General features: G+C 35.4%; 2 protein-coding genes and 3 long non-coding RNA genes across 5 annotated transcripts; 2 read left to right on the top strand and 3 right to left on the bottom strand.

Annotated features, from left to right (window-relative positions):
- Nucleotides 1-2,174: 2,174 nt before the first annotated feature.
- On the bottom strand, nucleotides 2,175-3,298 carry LOC150038357 (uncharacterized). The gene is made up of 2 exons (XR_016526942.1): nucleotides 3,144-3,298; nucleotides 2,175-2,501 (listed from the first exon to the last, which is right to left on the bottom strand). It is a non-coding gene; the product is annotated as an uncharacterized LOC150038357 (long non-coding RNA).
- Nucleotides 3,299-11,980: 8,682 nt separating this feature from the next.
- Nucleotides 11,981-12,699, bottom strand: LOC120092291 (uncharacterized). The gene is made up of 3 exons (XR_016523842.1): nucleotides 12,462-12,699; nucleotides 12,292-12,375; nucleotides 11,981-12,167 (listed from the first exon to the last, which is right to left on the bottom strand). It is a non-coding gene; the product is annotated as an uncharacterized LOC120092291 (long non-coding RNA).
- A 2,041-nt stretch (nucleotides 12,700-14,740) lies between these two features.
- On the top strand, nucleotides 14,741-17,943 carry LOC120073650 (Tetratricopeptide repeat (TPR)-like superfamily protein). Its single transcript, XM_090316002.1, has 2 exons — nucleotides 14,741-14,839; nucleotides 15,100-17,943. The coding sequence occupies exon 2, from the start codon at nucleotides 15,443-15,445 to the stop codon at nucleotides 17,798-17,800; it is 2,358 nt and encodes a 785-aa protein (XP_090172128.1). The 5' UTR covers nucleotides 14,741-14,839; nucleotides 15,100-15,442; the 3' UTR covers nucleotides 17,801-17,943.
- Nucleotides 17,944-20,598: 2,655 nt separating this feature from the next.
- On the bottom strand, nucleotides 20,599-22,731 carry LOC120073680 (pectinesterase-like). The gene is made up of 2 exons (XM_039026486.2): nucleotides 21,867-22,731; nucleotides 20,599-21,426 (listed from the first exon to the last, which is right to left on the bottom strand). The coding sequence occupies exons 1-2, from the start codon at nucleotides 22,729-22,731 to the stop codon at nucleotides 20,735-20,737; spliced, it is 1,557 nt and encodes a 518-aa protein (XP_038882414.1). The 3' UTR covers nucleotides 20,599-20,734.
- Nucleotides 21,574-23,068, top strand: LOC120073689 (uncharacterized). The gene is made up of 2 exons (XR_005480772.2): nucleotides 21,574-21,928; nucleotides 22,053-23,068. It is a non-coding gene; the product is annotated as an uncharacterized LOC120073689 (long non-coding RNA).
- The last annotated feature ends 763 nt before the right edge of the window (nucleotides 23,069-23,831 follow it).

The raw sequence follows: 23,831 nt of genomic DNA on the forward strand, positions 1-23,831 counted from the left end.
ATATTAGATGGACAGAAATATATCTACAGTGAGTGGAGTGCAACTACGGGACTTTAGTGGAATGACCCGTTAGTTAACATATGTTGATTAATTAGGTTAAAGAGTTTTACCGGTTAATCTCGGATTGTTGGAGCCCATGATCTTTAGGTCCATTAGGTCCTCTTACTAGCTTATATGGATTAAACTTAGAACAATATGTTGGATTAATTCAAATTGTTCGAATTAGGAAAAAGGAATAAAACCGATAAGTATATGCGATATCGCTATCGGTTTTTTGTATGGCACTCTATATTCAAATGTGATTTGAATTTTGAAAATATGAATGCGAATTCATGTTCGGGAGGTCAAAATTAGTCAAGAGGGTTAAAACTGTAAAAAGTCAAAGGGTTGACTTTTTCGCTAGGGAAAAGTCAAAGTTTGACTTTGACCAAATAGAAAAATACCAATTTGCCTTTGACTAGAGTTAGTGGAATTATCCAACATTTTTGTTGGATAATCCTATTAACTTAAGTGGACTATGTGTAAACATTATAGAATGACACATAGCCCACTTTGATTTATGCCTTGTGAGGTATTGATTTTTGGTGAGCTTGCATTAGATGCATGTAATTGTTTTATAAAAGGAAGTTATTTTTTAAAAAAAAATAAAATTTTCTTTTGTTAGCTGAATTTTCTATATTTTTTTGGTTTCCAAATTCTCACCAAAACTCCCTTTTTTCTCACATTAACCTTGAACCTCCATTTCTTCTCTTTTCATTCCTTCATTCATCGGTCCCACAACCCGGTTCTGAGTCCAGAGAATAGCAAGAAAACTCTAGTGGTGGTCTGGTAGAGTTCGAATCGAGATTCAGTGAGAAAAAAGCATTTTTCGGGAGCTACAAAGGTTGTACACTATCCCTTTTAGTTTACTTTTTTTTTTTTTTTTTTTTTTTTTTTTTTTTTACATTTGCATGCTAATTTCCTTTTAATTAGAGGCAATTAGAGTGTAATTAGATCCTTATTCCGCTACGTATGTCTCGTGTTCCATCACTTTTCCCCTTTACTTGATATAAATCATATTAATATCATTTTTCCTCCAATTAATGTATCTCATACATCATGCCAATTATATCATATATAACTGAACCAATTTAATCATATCATATATAATTAAACTCTCTCTTGTCAATTTGAACACTTCAAATTGACCCAAAAACTGATTCTCAACTTGAATCTATTAAGCTACCAAGTGGATCTTATGGACCTGTAGCTTGAAGCTCCAACGGTACGTGGATAGTTGACTAAACTCTTTAGTCACGAGATCCACCATCCGTTAACTGTCGGACACTCCACTAAAGACCGATAATTGCACTTCTCTCACCATAAATATATTTCTGCATCCATCGGATATAACTATTCAACAGTACGATAACCCTTCACAGATACTCGTAAGTGCAGTTGGGCCAATTTATCGTTTTGCCCTTATAGTTATATCTAACTCCTCAAGTACCACTGATCCCTCTAATGAACAATACATCATAGTTCTACTATGAGTGGATACCTCTTGGGTCAAGAGAAGATATGTGGCGCCACATTATTCAAGCCCTGGAATCAGCCTTTAAGGGAGCAATCTATCTACTTACCCGTGCTTTGGGGAAGGAGTGAATTCCATCTTGTGTAGCTAAGTTCCTAGCCCCCCAATCAGACGAATCCCCCAAGTGGTAGGTTTGAGTTGGCAATCTAGCCACTCGCACCCATGCAAATCAAAGGACCGCCTCAAAGGTAGAAGTTCCCAACTCACTTAGGATTGAGGTCATGTTACCTATGGTCATCCTAGTGAAGTAAAGTCTCTGTCATGAACGATGTTATATAACGAGACTATACACTTCGTGATCCGGTCTTGTACAAATTTCTTTATATAGGACACCCTCACTCGCGTGTCTTCACATGAATGATCAGGATCAGACCATCTGTATCACGTCACAACATTTGTAACTATCTACAAAGTGAGCTGCATCCGTAATGTCACTAGGATAAGAGTTTCCTCCTATATCCATATGCTACAGACCATTTTGGTTATCACTTAAGGCATGATTCACTTGTATGTCTCCACATGCATGCTTAAGTTACAATGACAACCAGGAATATTAGTTTATTGGTTTGTAGTAAATACAAATAAAACATCTGATGTTTCATAGACAACAGTGAAGAAAATATCTCATATTATTACATCACAAGCGTTTGTTCAATACAGGTGTTTACAAACTATGGGATCCAACAAAAGTTTAGAGCATCAACCCCAATAACTATTTCAAAAGACATGCAAAAAAGTTATGTTTGCTTAAATATAAAATAGAGAATTTAAAATTAGATGAATTATACCTAAAAAAAGTTGCACAAAGTATAAGGCCTATTATTGACACAAACCACCAAAGAATGAAGCAAACATGTTTGCTTGCTAGAGAAACGACAAGGAGACCACTTTGCTGTGTAGTTGAGAACAGAAAGGAAATAAAAATAACCTGTATGAAAGATTTACACATAAACCACATGTATTCAAGATCACCTCCCTCCACAAACTATATCCAACAATATTTTCTAAGAATACACATAAACCATGTATTCAACATGTTTAAGAAGAATACATTAAAAAAAGCCTTTTTTCTATACATGCATTTACTAAGAATAGGATCATTGGACTATTTCATTAAACAATGAGACTATTCTACTAAGAACACATTATTCTTAACTAATAGAACCAACATAAACAATAAGATATTGAACTGATGAATATTATTGGTCATTAAACTAACTTGAGCAAAACTTTGTTGATAAGTCACATAACATAGTCATGCCTAAATAATCATGCCCAATTGATCATGCGCTATTGTCATAAATGGCTCCCAATCACAACAAAAGTTTGAAATAATCATGCCCAATTGATCAACAATTACAAATCAGTTTGGAAAAGTTAGTTTGAAACAAATTCTATCAGCCAAAATCCTTCACAAAAAAAATGACTATATTCTCAATACAACCCATATTCCCAAAATCTTGCCATTCCTAAAAACTTCCAAGACCCAAATCAGTTACATCTTTGGAGGAAAAGAAAAATCAATTACGAAAAGGAACGTTTGAACAACACAATAATGTAAATAGCTTACCAAAACGTTATTTAAATCTTCAGTCTTCTCAATTCCACCAACAACGCTCCAACCTAAAAAAGGAAGATGTTTGATCTTTGGAAATGATATCTGGAGGGAAAAGCAAACACCAGAAGTTAAGGGCTCAAATTGGCATGGCGTTTATACCTTCTTCCACATAGCAAGCAGTCAAATATTAAATTCGATATTGGGGATAAGAGGGCCGCAGATGGCAACAAAGGAAGATTAGTATGTTTCAAAAGTAAACGCATAGATGTAATTTTCTTGACTCTTGTGCAGCCAAATTAAAAGAAAGTCAAAAAATGGAGCAAGGAAGGATCATAGTCAAAACAAGGTACCACCTACCCCAATACTCAATAAACTTCTGTTCATACTTTTCAAGTTATTCGACTTGTTCATTACTAAGAATTGACAGTTTTATTGGTTTCAAAGCAAGTTCAGTATACTTCCATTGCTCTCACCTTCAAGGCTTGACCAACTAAGATGGTGTATCCCACGTTAATCATAAAATGATTTGACATATTGTAATCCTCATATAAGAGAATAAGCTTTCCCACCTGCAAGAAGATATGCCATCCGAAAGGAATAAAGAATAAGAAGCCAATATCATGAATGAAACGACAAGAAGAAAACCCTTGAGAAAATAACATCAAAATACAACAAGTGTAATAAGAAAACTAAAATAGAGTAAAAAACTCACCTGCGACGTACAAGGCAGCGGTGCCATGAAGAACGAAAAGAGAGTCTGAAGAACGTGGTGAAATGTACAAGGCAACAACTAAAGGAACTGTTAGAAACGGCAGGGCCCTCAAAACGACGAACTGTAAACCGTCAAAGCACGACAGTCAAGTGAAGAGCAAAACCTGCAAAATAGAAACTCGTTATAGGCTGAGTCGTGGAGCTCGCTCTTTTTAAGACATTTCGCGGCTCTGCCCAAGTGTGCAAGCAGGTCTGAAAATTGTCATGTTGTCCCAGGATAAAACAACCAAATGAAAACTGATCGGAAATGCACCGTTACAGATCGGAACGTACACCCTTTCTAAACTCACTGCTCGGAAAGCTAAGATGGAGGAGGCCTTTCGGTTTCTAAACTCCCAGCTCGGAAAGCTAAGATGGAGGAGGCTTTCTAAACTCACTTCAGAAGTGGGAATTTAGAAAATGAATTATGTGTCTACGAACTGCTGAAGGCCTCGCCTTTTATAGGCCTCAACATCGAAACAGACCGTTTTAAAATTAATCAACGAACTGTTTTAAAAATTAATCAATGGACAATTTTAAAAATTAATCAACGGACCGTTTTAAATATAATAAATGGACCGTTTTAAAATTAATCAATGGATCGTTTTAAATATAAATTTGCACCCAACAATCCCCCACTTGAAAATTTAAACAAAATGAGAAGAGAGGAAAGATTTTCATCGAGCAGTTTCAGTCTATACAACACTGTGCATAAGCAAAGGTGTCTTACGATTTGAACCTTTACATAGTGTAGATGATTCAGAATATACTAGAGTAACCCTTGGTTTTGAACTCTATCTCTAACACCATCTCACATAGAGTGTTATTAGGGTGTAGTACGAAAACCGGTGCTTTTAAGGCCTAGCACGTGAATCCCGATTTAGTGAATGCTTTAGAGAGTTTGCCTATAAACTCCATAGGAAGCGGCCCTCACTTCCACATTCACACAAGTGAGTCTATCAAGGGTACTCCTATAGCTGGGTACCCTACTTGTCATCAAGTATAGATCTCATTAAGAACTGAGTTCAACCTTTCTTATGCTTCAGGATATCATGCTCATACTTTAAGTCATAGGAATGGAACTCTGTATTTGGTTTAGCATGATTCACTATATATCACTCATGATCAGTTATTACCCGTTGAACCTGTTTCTTAGGATCTCCAGTCTATAGGTTGGGTTTTCCTCATTGTGATTCATTTTTCGATAGGCATAAGTCTCATCTTTTCTGAGGTTCTGAAAAACTTTTCTCTGGCCAATCCTTTCGTCAAAGGATCTGCCAAATTTTCATCAGTCTGTATGTGATACACTCTAACTGTACCAGTAGTGAGAAACTCTCTAATAGTATTGTGTTTACGATGTATTTGACGTCTCTTTCTGTTGTAGTAACGATTCTGAACTTTTGTGATTGCTGCAGTACTATCACAATGGATCAATATGGTTGGTATCAGCTTTTCCCATAAGGGAATCTCTGATAGCAGACTTCTAAGCCAGCATGCTTCTTCACTAGCTGTCGCTAGTGCTATCATTTCTGACTCCATCGTAGATTGGGCTAAAATAGTCTGTTTCTTGTACTTCTAAGAGACAGCTTCGCCAGCTATATTAAAGATATAGTCACTTGTAGCCTTTGAATCATCCGAAAGAGAGTTCCAATCAGCATCGTTGAACCCTTCCAAGACAGCGAGAAACTTTTGATAATGTAATTCTAGGTTTTGGGTTTTCTTTAAGTATCTCATGACCTTTTCTGTAGCATCCCAATGCTCTTTATTAGGTTTGCTTATAAATCTGCATAGTAGTCCTACTGCATAAGCTATGTCAGGCCTAGTGCAGTCGGCAGTGTATCTAAGACTGCCTATGATGCTCGCATACTCAGATTGATTAACACTGTCACCAGTGTTCTTGAACAACTTGACACTAGGGTCATAAGGAGTACAGGCTGGTTTACACTAAAAGTAATTATATTTCTTTAGAATCTTTTCTATATAGTGAGATTGATCTAAAGAAATTCACTTTTCAGACCTATTTACTTTTATGCCTAAGATTACACTAGCTTCTCCTAAGTCTTTCATGTCGAAGGTTGCACTCAATATTGATTTTACATCATTTATGATGTGCAAGTTCGACTCAAAGATCAATAAATCATCTACATATAGATATAAGATAGTGCAAAGGTTATTATCAAACTTATGGTAGATGCATTTGTCACTTTCATTGACCTTGAAACCTTTAGATAGGATAAGGGTGTCAATTTTTTCATGCTATTGCTTAGGAGCTTGTTTTAGTCCATAGAGAGATTTGTCTAATTTACACACCTTATTTTCTTGAGCATGGACAATAAAACCCTTAGGTTGTTCCATGTAAATCTCTTCTTCAAGTTCACCATTTAGGAAAGTGGTTTTTACATCCATCTGATGTACTATGAGGTTATAAAAGGCAGCAAAAGAGAACAAGACACGGATAGAGGTAATTCTAGTGACAGTGGAGAATCTGTCAAAGAAATCTACGTTTTCTCTCTTTAAAGCTCTTCGCTACTAACCTAGCTTTAAATTTGTCGACAGTCCCATCAGGTTTAAGTTTCCTCCTTTAGATCCATTTGCATCCTATTTCCTTACATCCTGGGGTAGATCTACTAAGTGTCAAGTCCTATTTGACTCAAGTGAGTCCATCTCATCATTTATGGCTTCTTGCCATAGGTTGGCATCTATTGAGGACATGACAGCTCTTAGATCTTTAGGGTCTTCTTCTACATTGTAGGTCAGGAAGTCATTTCCGAAATCTTTGGCGGTTCTAGCTCTTTTGCTTCTTCTAGGTTCTGGGTCAGTTTCCTCTCTAAGGTTAGGATTTTTAACTAGGGTTATACCACTTGAACCAGAGCCCCCACGATTCTTTGATTTAAAAAGAAATCTATCTTCAAAGAAGTCAGCATCATTTGACTCAATGATCACTTGGTTCACTAGATCATAGAACCTGTAGGCTTTACTATTTAAGGCATAACCTATAAAGACAAACTCATAAGCTCTACTAGCCAACTTTCTCCTTTTTAGGTCAAGAATCTTTACAAAGGCTAGACAACCCCATGTTCTAAAGTAGAACAAGTTTGGTTTCTTATTCTTGCGAATTTCATAAGGTGAAGTTTTATTTTTAGATTTTGGGATTCTATTTAGGACATAACACACAGTAAGGATGATTTCACCCCACCAATAAGACGCGGCTCCTGAACTAAGTAAAATAGCAACTACTAGCTCAGCTAAAATTATATTTTTGCTTTCGGCTTTTCCGTTCATTTCAGGAGAATAAGGTGTGGTCTTTACGTGTATTATTCCATGTGAGTTAAAGAATTCATTAAAACTGTCCGAGTCTTACTCGGTTCCCCTATCACTACGAAGTCTTTTAACTTTTTTATTAAATTGATTTTCTATTTCAAAAACAAAAAGTTTGAAGGCATAAAAAACATCACTTTTTTTTTTCCAGCAAATATACAAAAGTAAAATCAGAGCAGTCGTCAATAAAAGTAATGAAATATCTTTTACTGTTCCTAGTCAATATGCCATCAAATTCACAGACATCAAGATGAATCAAATCTAGAGTTTTAGAATTCCTAAGTACAGATTTATACGAAGTTTTAGTAATTTTAGCCTGACCACCATACTCACATTTATCAAAATCATTCGTGGATAACTTAGGTATCATTTCTAGCCTAATCATGTTACTAATTAAATTCTTATTCATATGATAGAGTCTAGCATGCCAAATATTCATAGAACACAGCATATACACAGAAGATTTCATTTTATTAAGGTCTTGATTTAATTTGAACATTCCCTCAGTTGCATACCCTTTCCCTACAAATACATTATTTTTTGTAAATGTATATAGGTCTGTCTCTATAGTTTGAGTAAACCCAACTTTTTTTAGAAGATAGCCCGAAACCAAATTCTTTCGTATCTCTGAAGTGTGCAGAACGTCCTTCAACGTGAGGGTCTTCCCAAAGGTAAACTTCAGTTTCACCTCGCCGGTTCCAGCAACTTTCGTGGAGTGGTGATCTCCTAACAAAATATTCTTATCCTTAGTTTCAGTATAAGTTTTAAATAGACTAAGGTCGTGACAGCATGGCGCATCGCGCCAGTATCTATCCACCACCCTTCACAACCACCGATCACATTTACTTCTGTGATCATGGCGACTAATGGTTCTTCTGTCAGGTTCGCCTGACCAGTAGGACGACACCTGTTCCTACAGTTCCTAGCCATGTGCCCAGGTTTATTACCATTAAAGCAGAGGGAATGTACCTTTTCTCCTGAAGGGGGCTTCTATTTTTTTTTGCTGGTTCTGGTTGCTAGAGTCACGGTTTTAACCTTTCCTCTTTGTCCCCTTAGGTTTTTTGTTAGGTTTTATCACAGCAGAGGCGGGTTTCCTAGATACTGTGTTCACCTCCTCCCTCTGGTCCTACTTCCAGGCTTCCTCCTTGATCCTTAGCCAGGTTATAAGACTCTTCAAGGAGAACTCATTTGTCTTTATGCCTCAAAGTGTTCTTAAAATCCTTCCACAAGGGGGGCAATTTATCAATAATAACAGCAACTTGGAGTTGTTCATCTAGAGGCATACCTTCAGTAATTATCTCGTGGGCTATCTTCTGAAGTTCATGAGATTAGGCCTCCATGAATTTATCATCCGTCATCTGGAACTTGAGATAACGGCCAACAACATATTTCTTCGACCCGGCCTCCTCGGTGTCATACTTCTTTTGCAGGGCATCCCAGACTTCCTCGCTGTCTTCATTGTACTGTAGTAGTCATACATATCATTATTCAAACCATTTAAAATGAAATTCTTACATAGAAAATATTTCTCCTCCCAGTCAGCAGCTTCTTTTATCAATTGTTTAGTTGGTTCTTCTAAAGGGATGATCGGCTTAGCATTGGTACAAGCTTCGACAAATTTCTTGACAATGAGGAAGAACATCATCTTTTGCTTCCATCGCTTGAAGTTCCCTCCTTCGAACTTGAATGGACGGTTGAGGTCAGATATCTCATTGTTACTACTGAGAGCCATTGAAGATGTGGAAACGTCTTAAAATTGTTGGAAACGGCAGGGCCTTCAGAACGACGAACTGTAAACCATCAAGGCACGATGGTCAAGCGAAGAGCAAAACCTACAAAACATAAACTCGTTATAGGCTGAGTCGCAAAGCTCGCTCTCTTTAATACGTTTCGCAGCTCTGCCCAAGTGTGCAAGTAGGTCTAAAAATTGTCACGTCATCCCCAGGATAAAACAGCCAAATGAAAACCGATCGAAAATGCACCGTTACCGATCAGAACGTACATCCTTTCTAAACTTACTGCTCGGAAAGTTAAGATGGAGGAGGAGAGGAAAATGAAGTGGAATTTAGAAAATGAATTCTGTGTCTACGAACTGTTGAAAGTCTCGCCTTTTATAAGCCTTCAGCATCGAAACAGACCATTTTAAAATTAATCAACAGACCGTTTTAAAAATTAATCAACAAACCGTTTTAAAAATTAATCAACGGACCGTTTTAAATATAATCAATGGACCATTTAAAATTAATCAATGGACCATTTTAAAAAGAATCAACGGACCGTTTTAAATATAAATTTGCACCCAACAGGAAACTTTGAAGGTCCTTGAACAGAAGCGTGGAGATCGATCCAAATTTTATTTTCACAGAATCAAAATTACAGAGTAAAAATGTCATGCATAATCATAAATTTATATCATGCAAAAAAAAAAAGGAAATGAGAGAATTAGGGTGAGAGTAGTAGCCCTTAAAGAACGATCTTCTTCGTGTATCATCTTCTCCAAAAAACACGAAGTTGACACCCCACAATGAACACCACCACTTGATTGCCTCAATATTCTCTGTAAGAGAATCTAGGAGTTTTGTGGGCTTTAGCTATTTTAGAAGAGAGAGATTTTGAAAGAGACGAGAGGAAGTGATGTGGTTCAGATTTTCTTAGAACGTTTTTGTGTATCTGTAATCTTTTTGTTAGAGGTGGCCATTCAAACCACAAAAATCGAACATTTTCTAAAACTGAACCGAACCGAACCGAAGACTTAGTGAAACCAAAAAATGCGGTTCGGTCTGGTTTGAAGAAAATTTGAAACCGAATTAATTCGATTTGGTTAGGTTTCAATTTCGAAAACTGAACTTGAAACCACATGAACCGTTTTTAACTTATATATATATATATATATATTTAAAACAAAAGTAAAACCAAATTTAAAAAGAACCATTTTTAATTTAAAGAACAAAACCAAATTTAAAATCGAATCGAACCGAATTGTTTTTTAATTAAAGAAATATAACATAAATTTTTTAAAAATACCAAAACCAAACCGAATCGCATGTTCGATTTGAACCAATAAATCAGTTCGATTCGGTTTCACATATTAGAAAATTTAATTCGGTTCAGTTTAACCACCAAACTTAACCAAACCGAACCGTTTCCACCCCTAATTTTTGTGAAACCACACACACAAAAAAAAAAAAAAAAAAAAAAAAAGAACAACTACTCTCCCCTGCCACACTATCATGTATTAGAGAGAAAAGAGGGAGAGGGAGTTACAACTCCCTCCCAAAATGATTTTTAAATTAAATTAAATTAATTTCATAAATCAATTTAATACATATTTATATCATATAATATATATTAAACTATATGTTATATCAAATATAACATATAATCTATAGTTTCTATATTGTATTAAATACAATATAACCTATAGCCTCTATTCTCTCACCAAAGACATTTTATTTAAATCTCATTTATATTAAATTTAATTATATGAATCAAATTCTTGTAATTAAGATTTGAATTATATTCAAATATTTATTTTCTCTCAAATAAACTTTATATTATAATGTATCAAATACATTATAGTAATTATATCATATATAATTAGATTAAATTAATTATATCATATATAATTAATAAACTCAATTAATTTGAACAATTCAAATTAATCCAAAAATTGATTCTCATTAATTCTCGTTGAGCTACAGAGGGGACCTCATGGACTTCTAGCTTGAAGCTTCAACAGTACATGAATAAATAATTAAACTCCTTTAATTAAATTATTCACCATCCGTTAATTGTCGGGCACTCCACTAAAGACCGACAGTTGCGCTATTCACACTATAGATATATTTCTGTATCCATTGGATATAACCAGTCAACAATACAATGACCCTTCACAAATTTCTCGTAAGAACAATTGGACCCTAATTACCGTTTTGCCCCTATAGTTACATCTAACTCCTTAAGTACCACTGATCCCTCTAATGAACAATAAATCATAGTCTAACTATGACCAAACCCCTCTCGAGTTAGGAGAGGGTGTGATGCCACATTGTTCAAGACTTTGAATCAACCTAGAACAATTTATTTACTTACCCCGACGTTGGGGAAGGAGTGAATTCCTTCTTGTGTAGTTGTATTTCCAGCTCCTCAATTAGACGAATCTCCAAAATGGTAGGCTTGTTGAGTCGGCCTATTTGGCTACTCACACCCATATAAATCAAAGAACCGCTTTCATAGGTAGGAGTTCACAACTCACTCAGAATTCAGATAATGTTACCTATGGTCATCCTAGTGAAATGTAAGTCTTTATTATGAACGACGTTATATAATGAGACTAGTCATTTCGTGGTCCAGTCTTATACAAACTCATTTATATAGAACATCCCTGCTCACAAGTCTCCACATGAATGATCAGAATCTAATCATTTGTAGCACTTTGCAATAATTGTAACATCTACAAAGCAGGTCATACTCATAGTGTCACAGAGCCAAAACATGATCATTTAAACATGATCTACCCATATGTCTATACATATATGTTTAAGCTACAAGATAACCTTGGATGTTAGTTTATTGATTTGTGGGTTTAGTGCAACTAAATGTCAAATAAAACATCACATATTTAGATAAATAAGATGTTTGTACAATACAATTATATACTATAAAACCCTACGAAATTTAGGGTATTAGCCTCAACAACAACAATATGATAGCATCGGCACGAAAGACAATAGAGTAAATAAAAGTGAGAATCATAGGTAAAATAACAGAACAAGACCCAATACCAAATACTGTCTTGTTAATCTTCTTTATTAATGAGATATCCGTTTGAAATCCAACAAGAAATAAGTAAAAAGTATTCCCAATTGAAGAAATCAAATCTGGAGAAACGAATCCCCTGAGGGGAAAAGTCGTCTATCTAAATGCCTCCAAGTGAACCATAACAGAAGAACCTAGAATTAAATCACCCTGAAAAAGAAAAATAATCACAACCCATTAAAAAGATGAACAAGAAATTTCAGATGAAGAAGAAGAAGATGAAGAAGAAGAAGAAGAGGAAGAGGAAGAAGAAGAAGAAGAAGATAGGAGTTACCAAAATTTGTGAGACAATGAGGGGTTGGCTGGGGGGCTTGAAGAGGCGATAAAATAAGAGAATAGTTCCAACATAGATTCCAACCTGCAACAAAAGAAGAGAAATTGAGAACACTAAAGGGTTTTCTCCCATGAAAACACCAGCAAAGCGAATCCGACGAGCAAATGTACAGATGTTGGTAGAATTGTTGAAGCTCCGCCCAGCTCTGCCGCTGACAAAGGTGGCAATGTCATCTGGCTTCATTACAATGGAACCCATTTTTCGAAGGTGGGTGAAGTAAGTAAAAAGTGCAATGGGAACCACGAAAAACTTCAAAGAGAGAAGAAATGAAAAGGGAAAAATGGGGTGGAAGCCATTTTCGGAAGTGCGGTAGTGGGAGAAAGCTTTAGAGAAAGAAGAAAATGGGGCACCTCCCCCAATTTTTCACCTATTTAAATATATAAAACCCTAAAACAAATAAATCACAAATTACTTGACATTTATAAAATGTCAAATAAAAATGGAATGAAAAAAATTCAAAAATTTATGTCAACCTTCGTTTTTTTCATTATTCTTGACGTTTTTCATCAAATTTACATGGTACTTGACGTTTTTTTTTTTAAAATAAAAACGTCAAGTACTCAAAAGTTCCAAGCGTCAAGTAATGTGGTTTTTGTAGTAGTGGTGATCATCGAAGTTGATCATCAAAGATACTTTTCGTTGGAGTTTGTAGTTGGAGGTGGTTGTCAAAGCCTATGAAAGTGATTGCCAGAGTTGGCCATCGAAGTTTGTTGTCGGAGGTGGTTGCTGGAACTGAAAATTGATCGTTGGAGTTGGGTCACCGGAGTTGTCATCTGAGGTGGTTGCCGGAGCCCAAAGTTGGTCGCTGGAGTTTTCATCGAAAATGGTTGTCAGAGTCCAGAGTTGGTTCCCGGAGTGTGATGGCGATAGTTGCCAACAGTGAACGATGGGTGTAGCCATTGAAAATATTGGAAGAAGAGAAAGTTGTGGTGAGTTGATAAAATATACTAACTTAATTCTACCAACATTTAAAATTGATGAACCAAATATTATACAAACTCAACTCAACTCATAATGGTGAGCTAAACACTCATCGGATGTTCAAACTTCTACTTTCACATTTTATTAGAAAACAGCATATAGTTTGCTATTTTTAAAACATTAAAATGACATAATGTTTAAAATATATTTAATTTGGTGATCATGTTTACGAAATCAGATATATATGTAGATGTCATTAATGAAATTAAAATTTATTGATAAACTGAATAGTGTTGACTTTTGAGGTAATTAATGAAATTGACAATTAAATTAATCTAAGTTTAATATATAGTTGTGATCACTTTTAATCAAATGAGATTTGTTACCTAGACTTACAATAATGACATAAACAGGAGGATGTATAATTGCATTTTGGTTTATGGGTCGCCTTCAAAATAATCATACCAATTATAACTGTGATTATATGAATCATAATCCACAAGTAAATAATAAATTAAGCTTCAAAAAGTGCTAATATCTTATGTAAAATTATATAATTAGATTTACATATTATGGCTATTTTGGAGATGTGGTTCTCAAGTTTATGACGTCATAATGATATTAAATGCGTTGGCATTTCTTATAATGTCAATATAGTTCATAAATGAGACCAAAATTACTTTCCCTAGTCTTTTTTTTTTTCTCTTTGAGGTGAAAAAAAAAACGTTTTTATGATCTGAAAAGCCCTATTTTCTCTATTTATTATAATTGTTATCATTACTTTTTGTAGAAAAAAAATCCATATACTCTAATTTCTGTGGTAACAAGTTTAGTTATTAAGTGGGATTAAACAACATCATATTTGTTTCCATTTTTTAAAAATATTTCAATATGTGGGGCAAATGTATATTCTTTTTAACAAATGTATAGTTCAATATTTCAATTTTTTAACTTTTCATTTTATGATATGTTTTTATTTTTAACAACTTTCTCATTTTTTATTCTTTTCGTTAGCTCCAACTTGCAATCTATTTAATTAATTACCATTATTCTTCTTGAATTTTGTGTTGAATAAGGATGTAATTAGACACTAATTAGATATATAAAAATCAATAGTTGATGATAAAATAATCAGCTCATTTAATTTTTCTATATTTAATTTTATTCATGTTTAGGATCAATTAGACACAAAAATGAAAGTTTAATGATCTATTAGGCACTAAATGGACCATTTAACATTATTAAATACAAATTTTAAAGTTTATAGACTAAACATGTGATGGAACTATTTTTTTTTTTCTTCCCCTATTTTGCATTCTATTATTTTCTAATCTTGGTAACTAAAATCATGCGTTTGGCCCAATAATTTCAGTAATTTATTTTGATGACCCATTGGGCTTTGCAATGAAGACAATTTTGGATAATGGATTAAAAATTCCCATTGGGGATTGCCCTATTTTTTGCTCTCAACCTTCCATGCTCTGGCTCAGCCCTGTGCCAGTGTTCTGTTTCACGCTTCGCCTTCCATATTCAATCTCCGGTCTAGAGCTGCCGAAGTTTATTGCAGGTACTCTTGTGTTTTCGATTAATTTATTGGCCTCTCACTCTCTCGTTCTCTTTCAGTCTCTGTTTTACTTAATCCCTCAGACCCATTATTTGTACCGAATGTTGGTGTTGCAATTTCATCCTGTTTTGGTAAGAGTCTTCATCGTTCTTCACTATCTCAACTTCATCCTAATGCCTTCCTGTTTGTTATTATCACTAGCATTGCGTTTTAGAAATGATACGGGGACGAACCTGTAACTATTACCTCTCTGTAACCTTCAGAAATTTGGTGACGACCTGTACTGTCCCACTTGATATCCCAACTACTTCGAGTTCCTCTTCTGCAAGCCAACATAAAAACTTGTGCTTTTCCTTAGTGGAGCAGCTAATTCGTCGTGGCTTGTTTTTGTCGGCGCAACAAGTGATACAACGAATTGTAACGCAATCTTCTTCAATTTCTGAAGCTATTTCTGTTCTTGATTTCGCTGCTGAACGGGGTTTGGAGCTTGATTTGGCCACCCATGGTTGGCTTTGCCGGCAGTTTGTTTACTCTAAACCCCAATTGGCTGAACTTCTGTACAATAGAAACTTTGTATTCGGAGGTGCTGAGCCGGATGTGTTACTTATGGATTCTATGGTAATCTGTTTCTGCAGGCTAGGAAAATTTGAGGAGGCATTAACCCATTTCAATCGACTCCTTTCGTTAAATTATGTCCCAAGTAAAGTTTCATTTAATGCTATCTTCCGAGAGCTTTGTGCACAAGAAAGGGTTTTAGAGGCATTTGACTATTTTGTGAGAGTCAATGGAGCTGGTGTTTACTTGGGGCATTGGTGTTTTAATGTCTTGATGGATGGGCTATGCAATAAGGGGTATATGGAGGAAGCTCTTGAATTATTTGATATAATGCAAAGCACTAATGGTTATCCTCCGACATTACATTTGTTTAAGACATTGTTTTATGGCCTCTGTAAGAGCAGATGGTTAGTGGAGGCGGAGTTGTTGATCAGAGAAATGGAGTTTCAGAGTCTATATCCTGACGAGACGATGTATACTTCTTTAATTCATGGATATTGCAAAGATAAGAAAATGAAAATGGCAATGCAAGCCCTTTTTAGAATGGTAAAAATAGGTTGTAAGCCAGATAGTTTTACATTAAATACCCTGATCCATGGGTTTGTGAAGCTGGATCTAGTTGAGAAGGGTTGGTTGGTATATAACCTTATGGCAGAGTGGGGAATCCAACCTAATGTGGTAACTTTTCACATCATGATCAGTAAGTATTGTCAAGAAGGGAAGGTTGACACTGCATTAGCGTTTTTAAATAGTATGGTGAACTCCAATTTATCTCCTAGCGTGCATTGTTATACAGTTTTGATTAATGCACTTTACAGGGATGATAGGTTAGAAGAAGTCAGTGAACTGCTTAAGAGTATGTTGGACAATGGAATCATACCTGATCATGTGCTGTTCTTTACCCTTATGAAGATGTATCCAAGGGGACATGAACTTCAGCTTGCTTTAAATACTTTAGGGGCGATTGTAAAAAATGGCTGTGGGTGTGATCCTTCTGTAATCCTAGCCAGTACGAAGTGGCAAACATCAAGCACTCTAGAGCAAAAAATTGAAACACTGCTGCGAGAAATTTTCAATAGCAACTTGAATCTAGCAGGTGTGGCATTTAGTATTGTGATTAGTGCTTTATGTGAGACCAAAAATTTGGATTTTGTTTTGGATTACTGGCATAAAATGGCAAGTCTTGGATGCAAGCCTTTGCTCTTTACTTACAATTCCTTAATTAGGTGTCTCTGCGAGAAGGGGCTTTTTGAGGATGCCATGTCTCTAATTGATCACATGCAAGACTGTAGTCTGTTTCCTGATACCACAACTTATTTGATTATTGTAAACGGACACTGTAGGCAGGGTAATGTTAAGGCAGCATATTATATTCTAAGGGAAATGAAGCAGAGGGGACTGAAACCAAGTGTTGCTATCTATGATTCAATAATAGGTTGTTTAAGTAGGGAAAACAGAATTTTTGAAGCAGAAGGTGTTTTTAAGATGATGCTAGAGGCTGGTGTGGATCCTGACAAGAATTTCTTCTTGAGGATGATTAATGGCTATCGTAAAAATGGCAGGATTCTTGAAGCCTGTGAATTATTTGAGCAAATGGTTGAAAATTCTATTCCATCAAGCTCTCATATTTATACAATGTTGATTAGTGGCTTGGTTAAGGAAAATATGACTGATAAAGGATGTTTATATATGGGCAAGATGTTAAGAGATGGGTTTTCACCTAATGTTGTGTTGTATACCTCTCTTATCAATCATTACTTAAAGATAGGGGAGGTTGAATATGCCTTTCGATTAGTTGATTTGATGGAAAGGAGTCACATTGAACCGGATGTTATCTTCTATATTACATTGGTCCGTGGTGTTTGCAAAAACTTAAGTGTCAACAAGAAAAAATGGTGCATACTAGAGAAAGAGAATCAAAAGGAAAAAAGTATGTTGTTTCATCTGCTCCATGAAACAACTCTTGTTCCCAAGGATAATAAGATGATAGTTTCTGCTAATTCTACCGAGGAAATGAAATCCTTGACATTGAAACTTCTTCAGAAGGTTAAAGATGCATGCATTATGCCTAACTTGCGTCTGTACAATAGCATAATATGGGGATATTGTAGGACAGATAGGATGCTGGATGCCAATCATCAATTGGAATTGATGCAAAAAGAAGGGTTGCGTCCAAACTCAGTTACTTTCACGATTCTTATGGATGGGCATATTCTTGCAGGCGATGTTAACTCTGCCATTGGGTTGTTTAATAAGATGAATGAAGATGGGTGTATTCCTGATAATGTTGCATATAACACTTTACTGAAAGGCCTTTCCCAAGGAGGGAGACTTTCTGATGCATTGTCCCTCTCATATACAATGCGTAAACGAGGGTTTTCCCCAAAAATACTAACTTATCATAGTTAAAAAACTCTTCTTGAGCGTGTGATTCAAGTGGCCATGCCTTCAAATTTCGTGAGAACTTGATGCCTATGATAAAAATTTACCTCATTGGAAATGATGCAAATTGGCTGCCCACATCCTATGTGAAGAAAATCATTGCAGGAAGCTTGTCTTGCTTTTAATTTAAAGGTTGAGAGGAGCAAGCATAAAAGGCATAACCAAATAGGTTTTTGGTGGAGTCATGGATGAAATAAGATGGGTCATCATGGTACATATGAATGCATGGTAATACAGACTTGGAGACGGCACAATCACTGAAAGTGGAGGTTAGTGATGAAGATTCACTTGAATTTCTTTAAAACTTTCTTCTCTTTCCACTCTGACCTTTTCCTGTTGCCTTTCTGCTCACTATTGTTGAACGATATGTTTTCTTTTTTCTTTTTTTTGAACAAGACCTTTCCATTCACTATTTATGTTATTGCAGATGTTCATTCATAATATTTGTTTGACTTTAGCATGATCCTTTTCTACAACCCTTTCCCTTGGAAATCTTGGAATTTGCAGCGTATTTGGGTAATTCGGAATTATTTTTTAAAATATTGAATTAAATCTTCTTACCAACCTTCTGCTTATTATCTTGTACACGATGAATAGAAGTATTTGCTATTGTTATGTCTTAAACTTGACCTGGTATTATGTACTTGAACTGGGTGAAACTTGCAAGCTGCAAGATCCTTCTGGTAATTAGGTAGATTGATCCAGTTGAAACAAAAGTAAGGCTTTTCTTATCAGTTATAAGTGTTTGTTTGTTCGACCCCAGACGAGGGTCTTTTATGGAGGAGATTTATCATCCATACTTATGGGTTGGATACTCATGGGCTTGGGCTGTCCAAAAAAATTTCTCTGATAGGGCTATATTGGGGCTTTGGTACCACAAGCATGGTGGGAGAAGTTGATTAGCCACAAGATTGGGTTGGGAAATTATATCAAGTTTCAGCCTCTAAGTTTGATGCTTTGGTTGACCATCACCCCTCTAGAACTAGAAGAGAGCCTTCTCCCACGATGTACCACAAGTGCTGTATATTTTGGGGGAAGTTGATAAGCCACAAGATTGTGTTGGGAAATTTTATCGGGTTTCGGCCTTTCAGGGACATGCTTTGGTTGACCATCGCCCCTCTATAACTAGAACCTTGTCCCCTGGGCTATAGAACATTACTTGCTAATAATCTTTCTCTGCATTTCGGTCAATATTTCTTTCATGTGAAGTACGCTTGCGCTTTTTCTAAATTTTCTCATACAGTTCTTTGTTCTCCATCCCCTACTAGTGTTGTCACATCATAAGAAGTATTTTTAGGGTATTTATCTTTATTTTCTTCGTCCAGATGAAAATTAAATTGCTTATTTGCTTGAGTATGAAATTGTTGATCATTTTGTTATCCCTGTTTAGATTCTTACTATTAGGAATTTAGAGATATGGTAGAACCATCTTTGTAGTCGCTAAGGTCAGTCAACTTTTCAACACCATCAAGTTGTTTAGAAGGCACTCTGCTCAGAGTTTAATCCAGAACTTAAATTTTCTAGAATCTATGCATTGTTAATCGGTTCTTTGAATATTTACTTGATTTTTACAGCTAATTATAATTAACATAAAGTATTAATTCAAATTGTGCAAATTATTTGTCCAAGAAGATTAAAGTGTGCGGCAACCCCACAATAATAGAGGAATTCCTTGGGTAATCCCCTTTTACGTTATTAGAATTCAAGTAAGGTCATTGCCCTTTTACAATATTAAAAATCTTTAATTTAATTTTTTTTTTTTTAAATTCTAACTATGTATTACCCTTGTTTTTAATTTGTATATTTTTTTAGCATAGAATAGCTTGGGGGAAATGTGTGAGTTTTTTTTTTTTTTTCAAATTATTATTATTATTATTATTATTATTATAGTACAATGGGGGTAGGAGAATTCGAATTACAAATCTCTTGGTTGCCAACACATCCGTTTGCCAGATGAGCTATGCTCACTTTGGCTTGAGGAAATGTATTTGTAAATTTTTACATTTGATGTTTGATATTTTAGTTTTAGGATTTTTATTAGTTGAATTCATGCAGAAAGTTGATCTTTCATATGAAACTGCGTTCATTGTGAAGATTTTCAACCACTAAACAACTGGCTTGTTCAAGTTCATATCTAGAAGCCTTTAGGGCCGTATCACTTAGCTCATGTTATAAATGTGTAGTAAGAAGTGCATCGCTAGTTCTTTACAGTAAATAGAAGAAAGTTGCATGGTGTTCATTTCAACATATTGTGCTTTCAATTTCCTTTCTTTCTTTTTAAAGGTGTGGGCTGTTTGGTTATTTAGAAGAAATTGGGAGGGGTTGAGAGACCTTGGGTTAAGTTGTGGTCCATGGTTAGGTTTTCACACCTCTCTTTAACCCTAGCCCTTGGTGTGTAAAGCTTTTTGTATACCCTTCTAGTTCTTATTTTGCTTGATTGAAGCCCCTTGCCATGTTAGTTTGACTCCTTTTGGGAGTTTTTCCCTTTTGTTTTTGTTTTTGTCGTTTGTGTCTTTTTTTTTTTTCCCCAAGTGTTTACTTTCAACGAAAGTTGCTTGGTTTCTCATTAAAAGAAAAAGTATTGAAAAATATATGGTCGGAATTTGAATAGTAGGAATTTAAGTGATTTCATTTAATTGAAGTATGGAAATTAACAACCAAGTTCATCACTAGATTTGCAGTTTAATTGGGTGGAAATTAACAACCAAGTTCATCACTAGATTTGCAGTTTAATTGGGAAATAGGTTTGTCGTTTGCTAATTCTGAGCTTATGAATGTGTAGCTTCTCATTTGACATATATATGAACTTGAATGATGATTTCTTCAATCAGCATACACATTAAGGAATTTAATGATTTGGCTATATTTATTTCAGAGGAAGAATGAAGAAAACTTTTTCTTCTAGAGTCCAGGAGTGAATGGGACCTCTGTGTCTGGCAACCACGACTGCCCTGCAATGAAATTTTGGACGGTGAACTCTGATGCCTCTGTTGAATTTCTTATAACACGGTAACCTTTCCAGTTCACTCGCTGGCTGGTTGGTGAACGAGGACCGATGTTGTTATACTCTCCATAATATAAAGTATCGAGTGCAAAGTCACCATCCCACTCCAACCAACCTGTTGGATCAACCAAACTATCGAGGTAAGTTTTCATGAAAACTGTTCGAGAGTACTCCTTCCAAGGCCTTCCTAAGTAGGTTTTCACTGTGCTCTCCACTGGTTTTAGGTCATCTGTGGCCATGACCCGTGAATTGTGGATTGAAATGCCAGTATTTTGATTTGGATCGGTCCGTCCTTGAGCGGTAACTGCATTCTTCTGACCATTCATTGGCCTCCTTGCGTAAATCATGCAGTTCTGAAGAACAACTGCAGCATTGCCAAATATAAAATCTACAGTGCCGTAAATATAACACTCCTTATAGAATTGTCTTTGTGAATGGACATAAAGGGTGTCTTGATACCCTTCAAAGGCACAACGGTAGAAAACAGAAAGATCTGCGCCAGATCGGAGAGCAACTGCTTGATGGTTTTCAGGACCTGCAGTGTTCCGGAATGTGATGCCCCGAGCTATAAATCCTTCACCAGTCACCGCTGATTGTCAAAGAATACAAACAAGTATTTCTCATTAATCATAGGTGATTTCCTAATACCATTTTAGGAATGTACAAAAAAAGTGAATGGATATAACTAATTGACATTTGACAGCCATATGACGTATTGCCATATATATATATATATTGCCATTTCTATATTGATGTTGACAAAGAAGCTGGGACACTGGCCACAAATAATTCGCTTTGAGAAACTTATATTTTATTATTTTCATTTAGAAATGGAGGATAGGAGAAAATTCCAAGCACCATGCCTTGGAATGGAAGAAACTTCATTCTAGATGACAAAGATGCCAATGTCAAATGTGCACATTTCGGTTGTTATAATGAGAAAAATATGCAGGTTGACACGTTCAAATGTTATAAATATAATGGAGGCAAATGACCTTATAAACAGTCAACCTAGAGAGAGAGACTTACCAACAGTAGCAGAATTGAAAGTAGTGGAGCCTCCTCCTACACTTCGATTACCAGTAATGAAGGTAAATCTCATTCCATCTCCTATGAGCATTATATTCTTCATCTTACTTCCTATCTCCAGGTTTTCTTGGTAAACCCCTCTCTTTACTTGTATAACAAATCTCCCATTTGTCTTCCTTTTTGCAGCCTCCTCTAGAGCGGCTCCTACCGTTGTATGGTTACCGGATCCGTCCTGAGCCACCACAAGGTCCACCTTTGTTGAAGATGACTGCAGTAACCTCCTGTCACCACCTGAAAGCCAACTTGGGAATCCCTTTTTATATGTTTCCTTCCCCAACCCAGCTGAAGCATTGTTAATAGCCAAACTGTTGCTTATCAGCTTTGTGACATTGTTTGACATGATCAGCTGCAATATATAGTCCGAAACATTAAGCTCAGCAAACCCGGTGCGGCACGTTTCGAGGTTGGTTAGGGCAGTACTAAGCCAGGTTTGGATATCAAACTCAGTACATTTAGTAGCGGAATCAAGAGTTTGGTTGAGCTGAAAGATGGTGTTTTGGTAAAGCTTCAAGCAATCAGCCCAAGCGGCCTTTTCCTTCCCATTTCGACACTTGGAACCGACACCCTTAGTGTGGCTCTCAGCACCCAGAGCTCTTTCCATGGCAAATTGGATCACCATTTTCTTGAACTCAGTCATATCTTTGGGAGCAGCTTTGCTGCCTTGGTTGAAAAAGTACTTGCAGGTTTCAGGGTAAGTGGTTTTTCTACACCACCAATCAATGCCATTAGAGGCATGCTTGGAAAAGGCTGCAGAAGATAGAAGAAAGAAGTGAAGAAAAAAGAACACTCCAAGACTCCTCTCCATTGTTGCTTTGATGAAGCTTAGCTAGCTCTCTCTGGTTTGGTTATATAGGGAAGAAGAGGATGAGGAAATTGGGATGACATGGAGACAGGTTGGCTATGTGAAAATAAACTACAGTTTGAATAATCAAACTCCAAAACTTACATCCATGTGCCAATCATCTATTCACTTCACAGGCCTTCTCCCTCCCTCCCTACCTAGAAGATGAGAGAGTTGAATTACAATTAAGCTTCATATTGTATTGAACTTCATGCATACAGTTGTATATATGCACTTGACTTTGAAGGTAGTGATTTTATTTCTAATGTTTAATATTAATCTTATTCAAGGTCGACAAAAATGTCAAGGTCTTAATTTTTTAGAAATATCAATGAAAATATTGATGAAATATTGATGCCAATAAATATTTTTTGGAAAAATATTAAAAACAAAATTATTAAAAAATATTTATTAGTAAATAAATATTTTACGGTTTTTAAACAAATTAACATGTTTATTATTTATATAATATTTATATTAGTGATGTTTTGTTGTTTATTTTATTATGTTTCATAAATTTTTTATGATAGGATGAAAAATGTCAATTTGCTCTTTCATGTTGATGCCAATAATTTATAGAAATATACGAATCTTGATGAAATATTGAGATGATGAAAAATTTATACGATCTTATTTTTCAAAAACACAATTGCTCCTATTTAAAACTAAAACTCAACTGGTAAGTTATTATAATAAGACAAGAAGAGTTAGAGCTTTTATTAATGTTTTTTTTTAAATACTACAATTTTAGAAATAAAATGTTTGTTGCCATAAATAAAAACATTATTTTAAACTGTATTGTATAAAGTTTCAACAATGTAGGAAGAATAAACGTCATCAATGACACAATATAACTCCATAACTCTACATTTGGTATTTTTTTAGTCACCGCAATACAATTTTATATTTATTATATTCTTTATTTGTGCTTTATTAGCTATTTTATTTTATCAATATATAGAAAAAGGTTCACAAGGATGGCAATTTTAGTGATATGCATACTTGCTATGTTGAAGATGCCATTTTGTGATATTTTATACATTTCAGTGTTTATTGAAAACTTT

Source organism: Benincasa hispida, chromosome 1 (assembly GCF_027475165.1).
Source record: "Benincasa hispida cultivar pf3 chromosome 1, pf3_genome.v1.1, whole genome shotgun sequence".
NCBI lineage: Eukaryota > Viridiplantae > Streptophyta > Magnoliopsida > Cucurbitales > Cucurbitaceae > Benincasa > Benincasa hispida.

Coding starts and splice junctions, on each gene's coding strand:
- LOC120073650 (XM_090316002.1), top strand. CDS start 15,443: ATGGATTCTATGGTAATCTGTTTCTGCAGGCTAGGAAAATTTGAGGAG.
- LOC120073680 (XM_039026486.2), bottom strand. CDS start 22,731: ATGGAGAGGAGTCTTGGAGTGTTCTTTTTTCTTCACTTCTTTCTTCTA. Junction 21,427..21,866: donor TTTCAATTCTGCTACTGTTG/GTAAGTCTCTCT, acceptor TTTGACAATCAG/CGGTGACTGGTGAAGGATTT.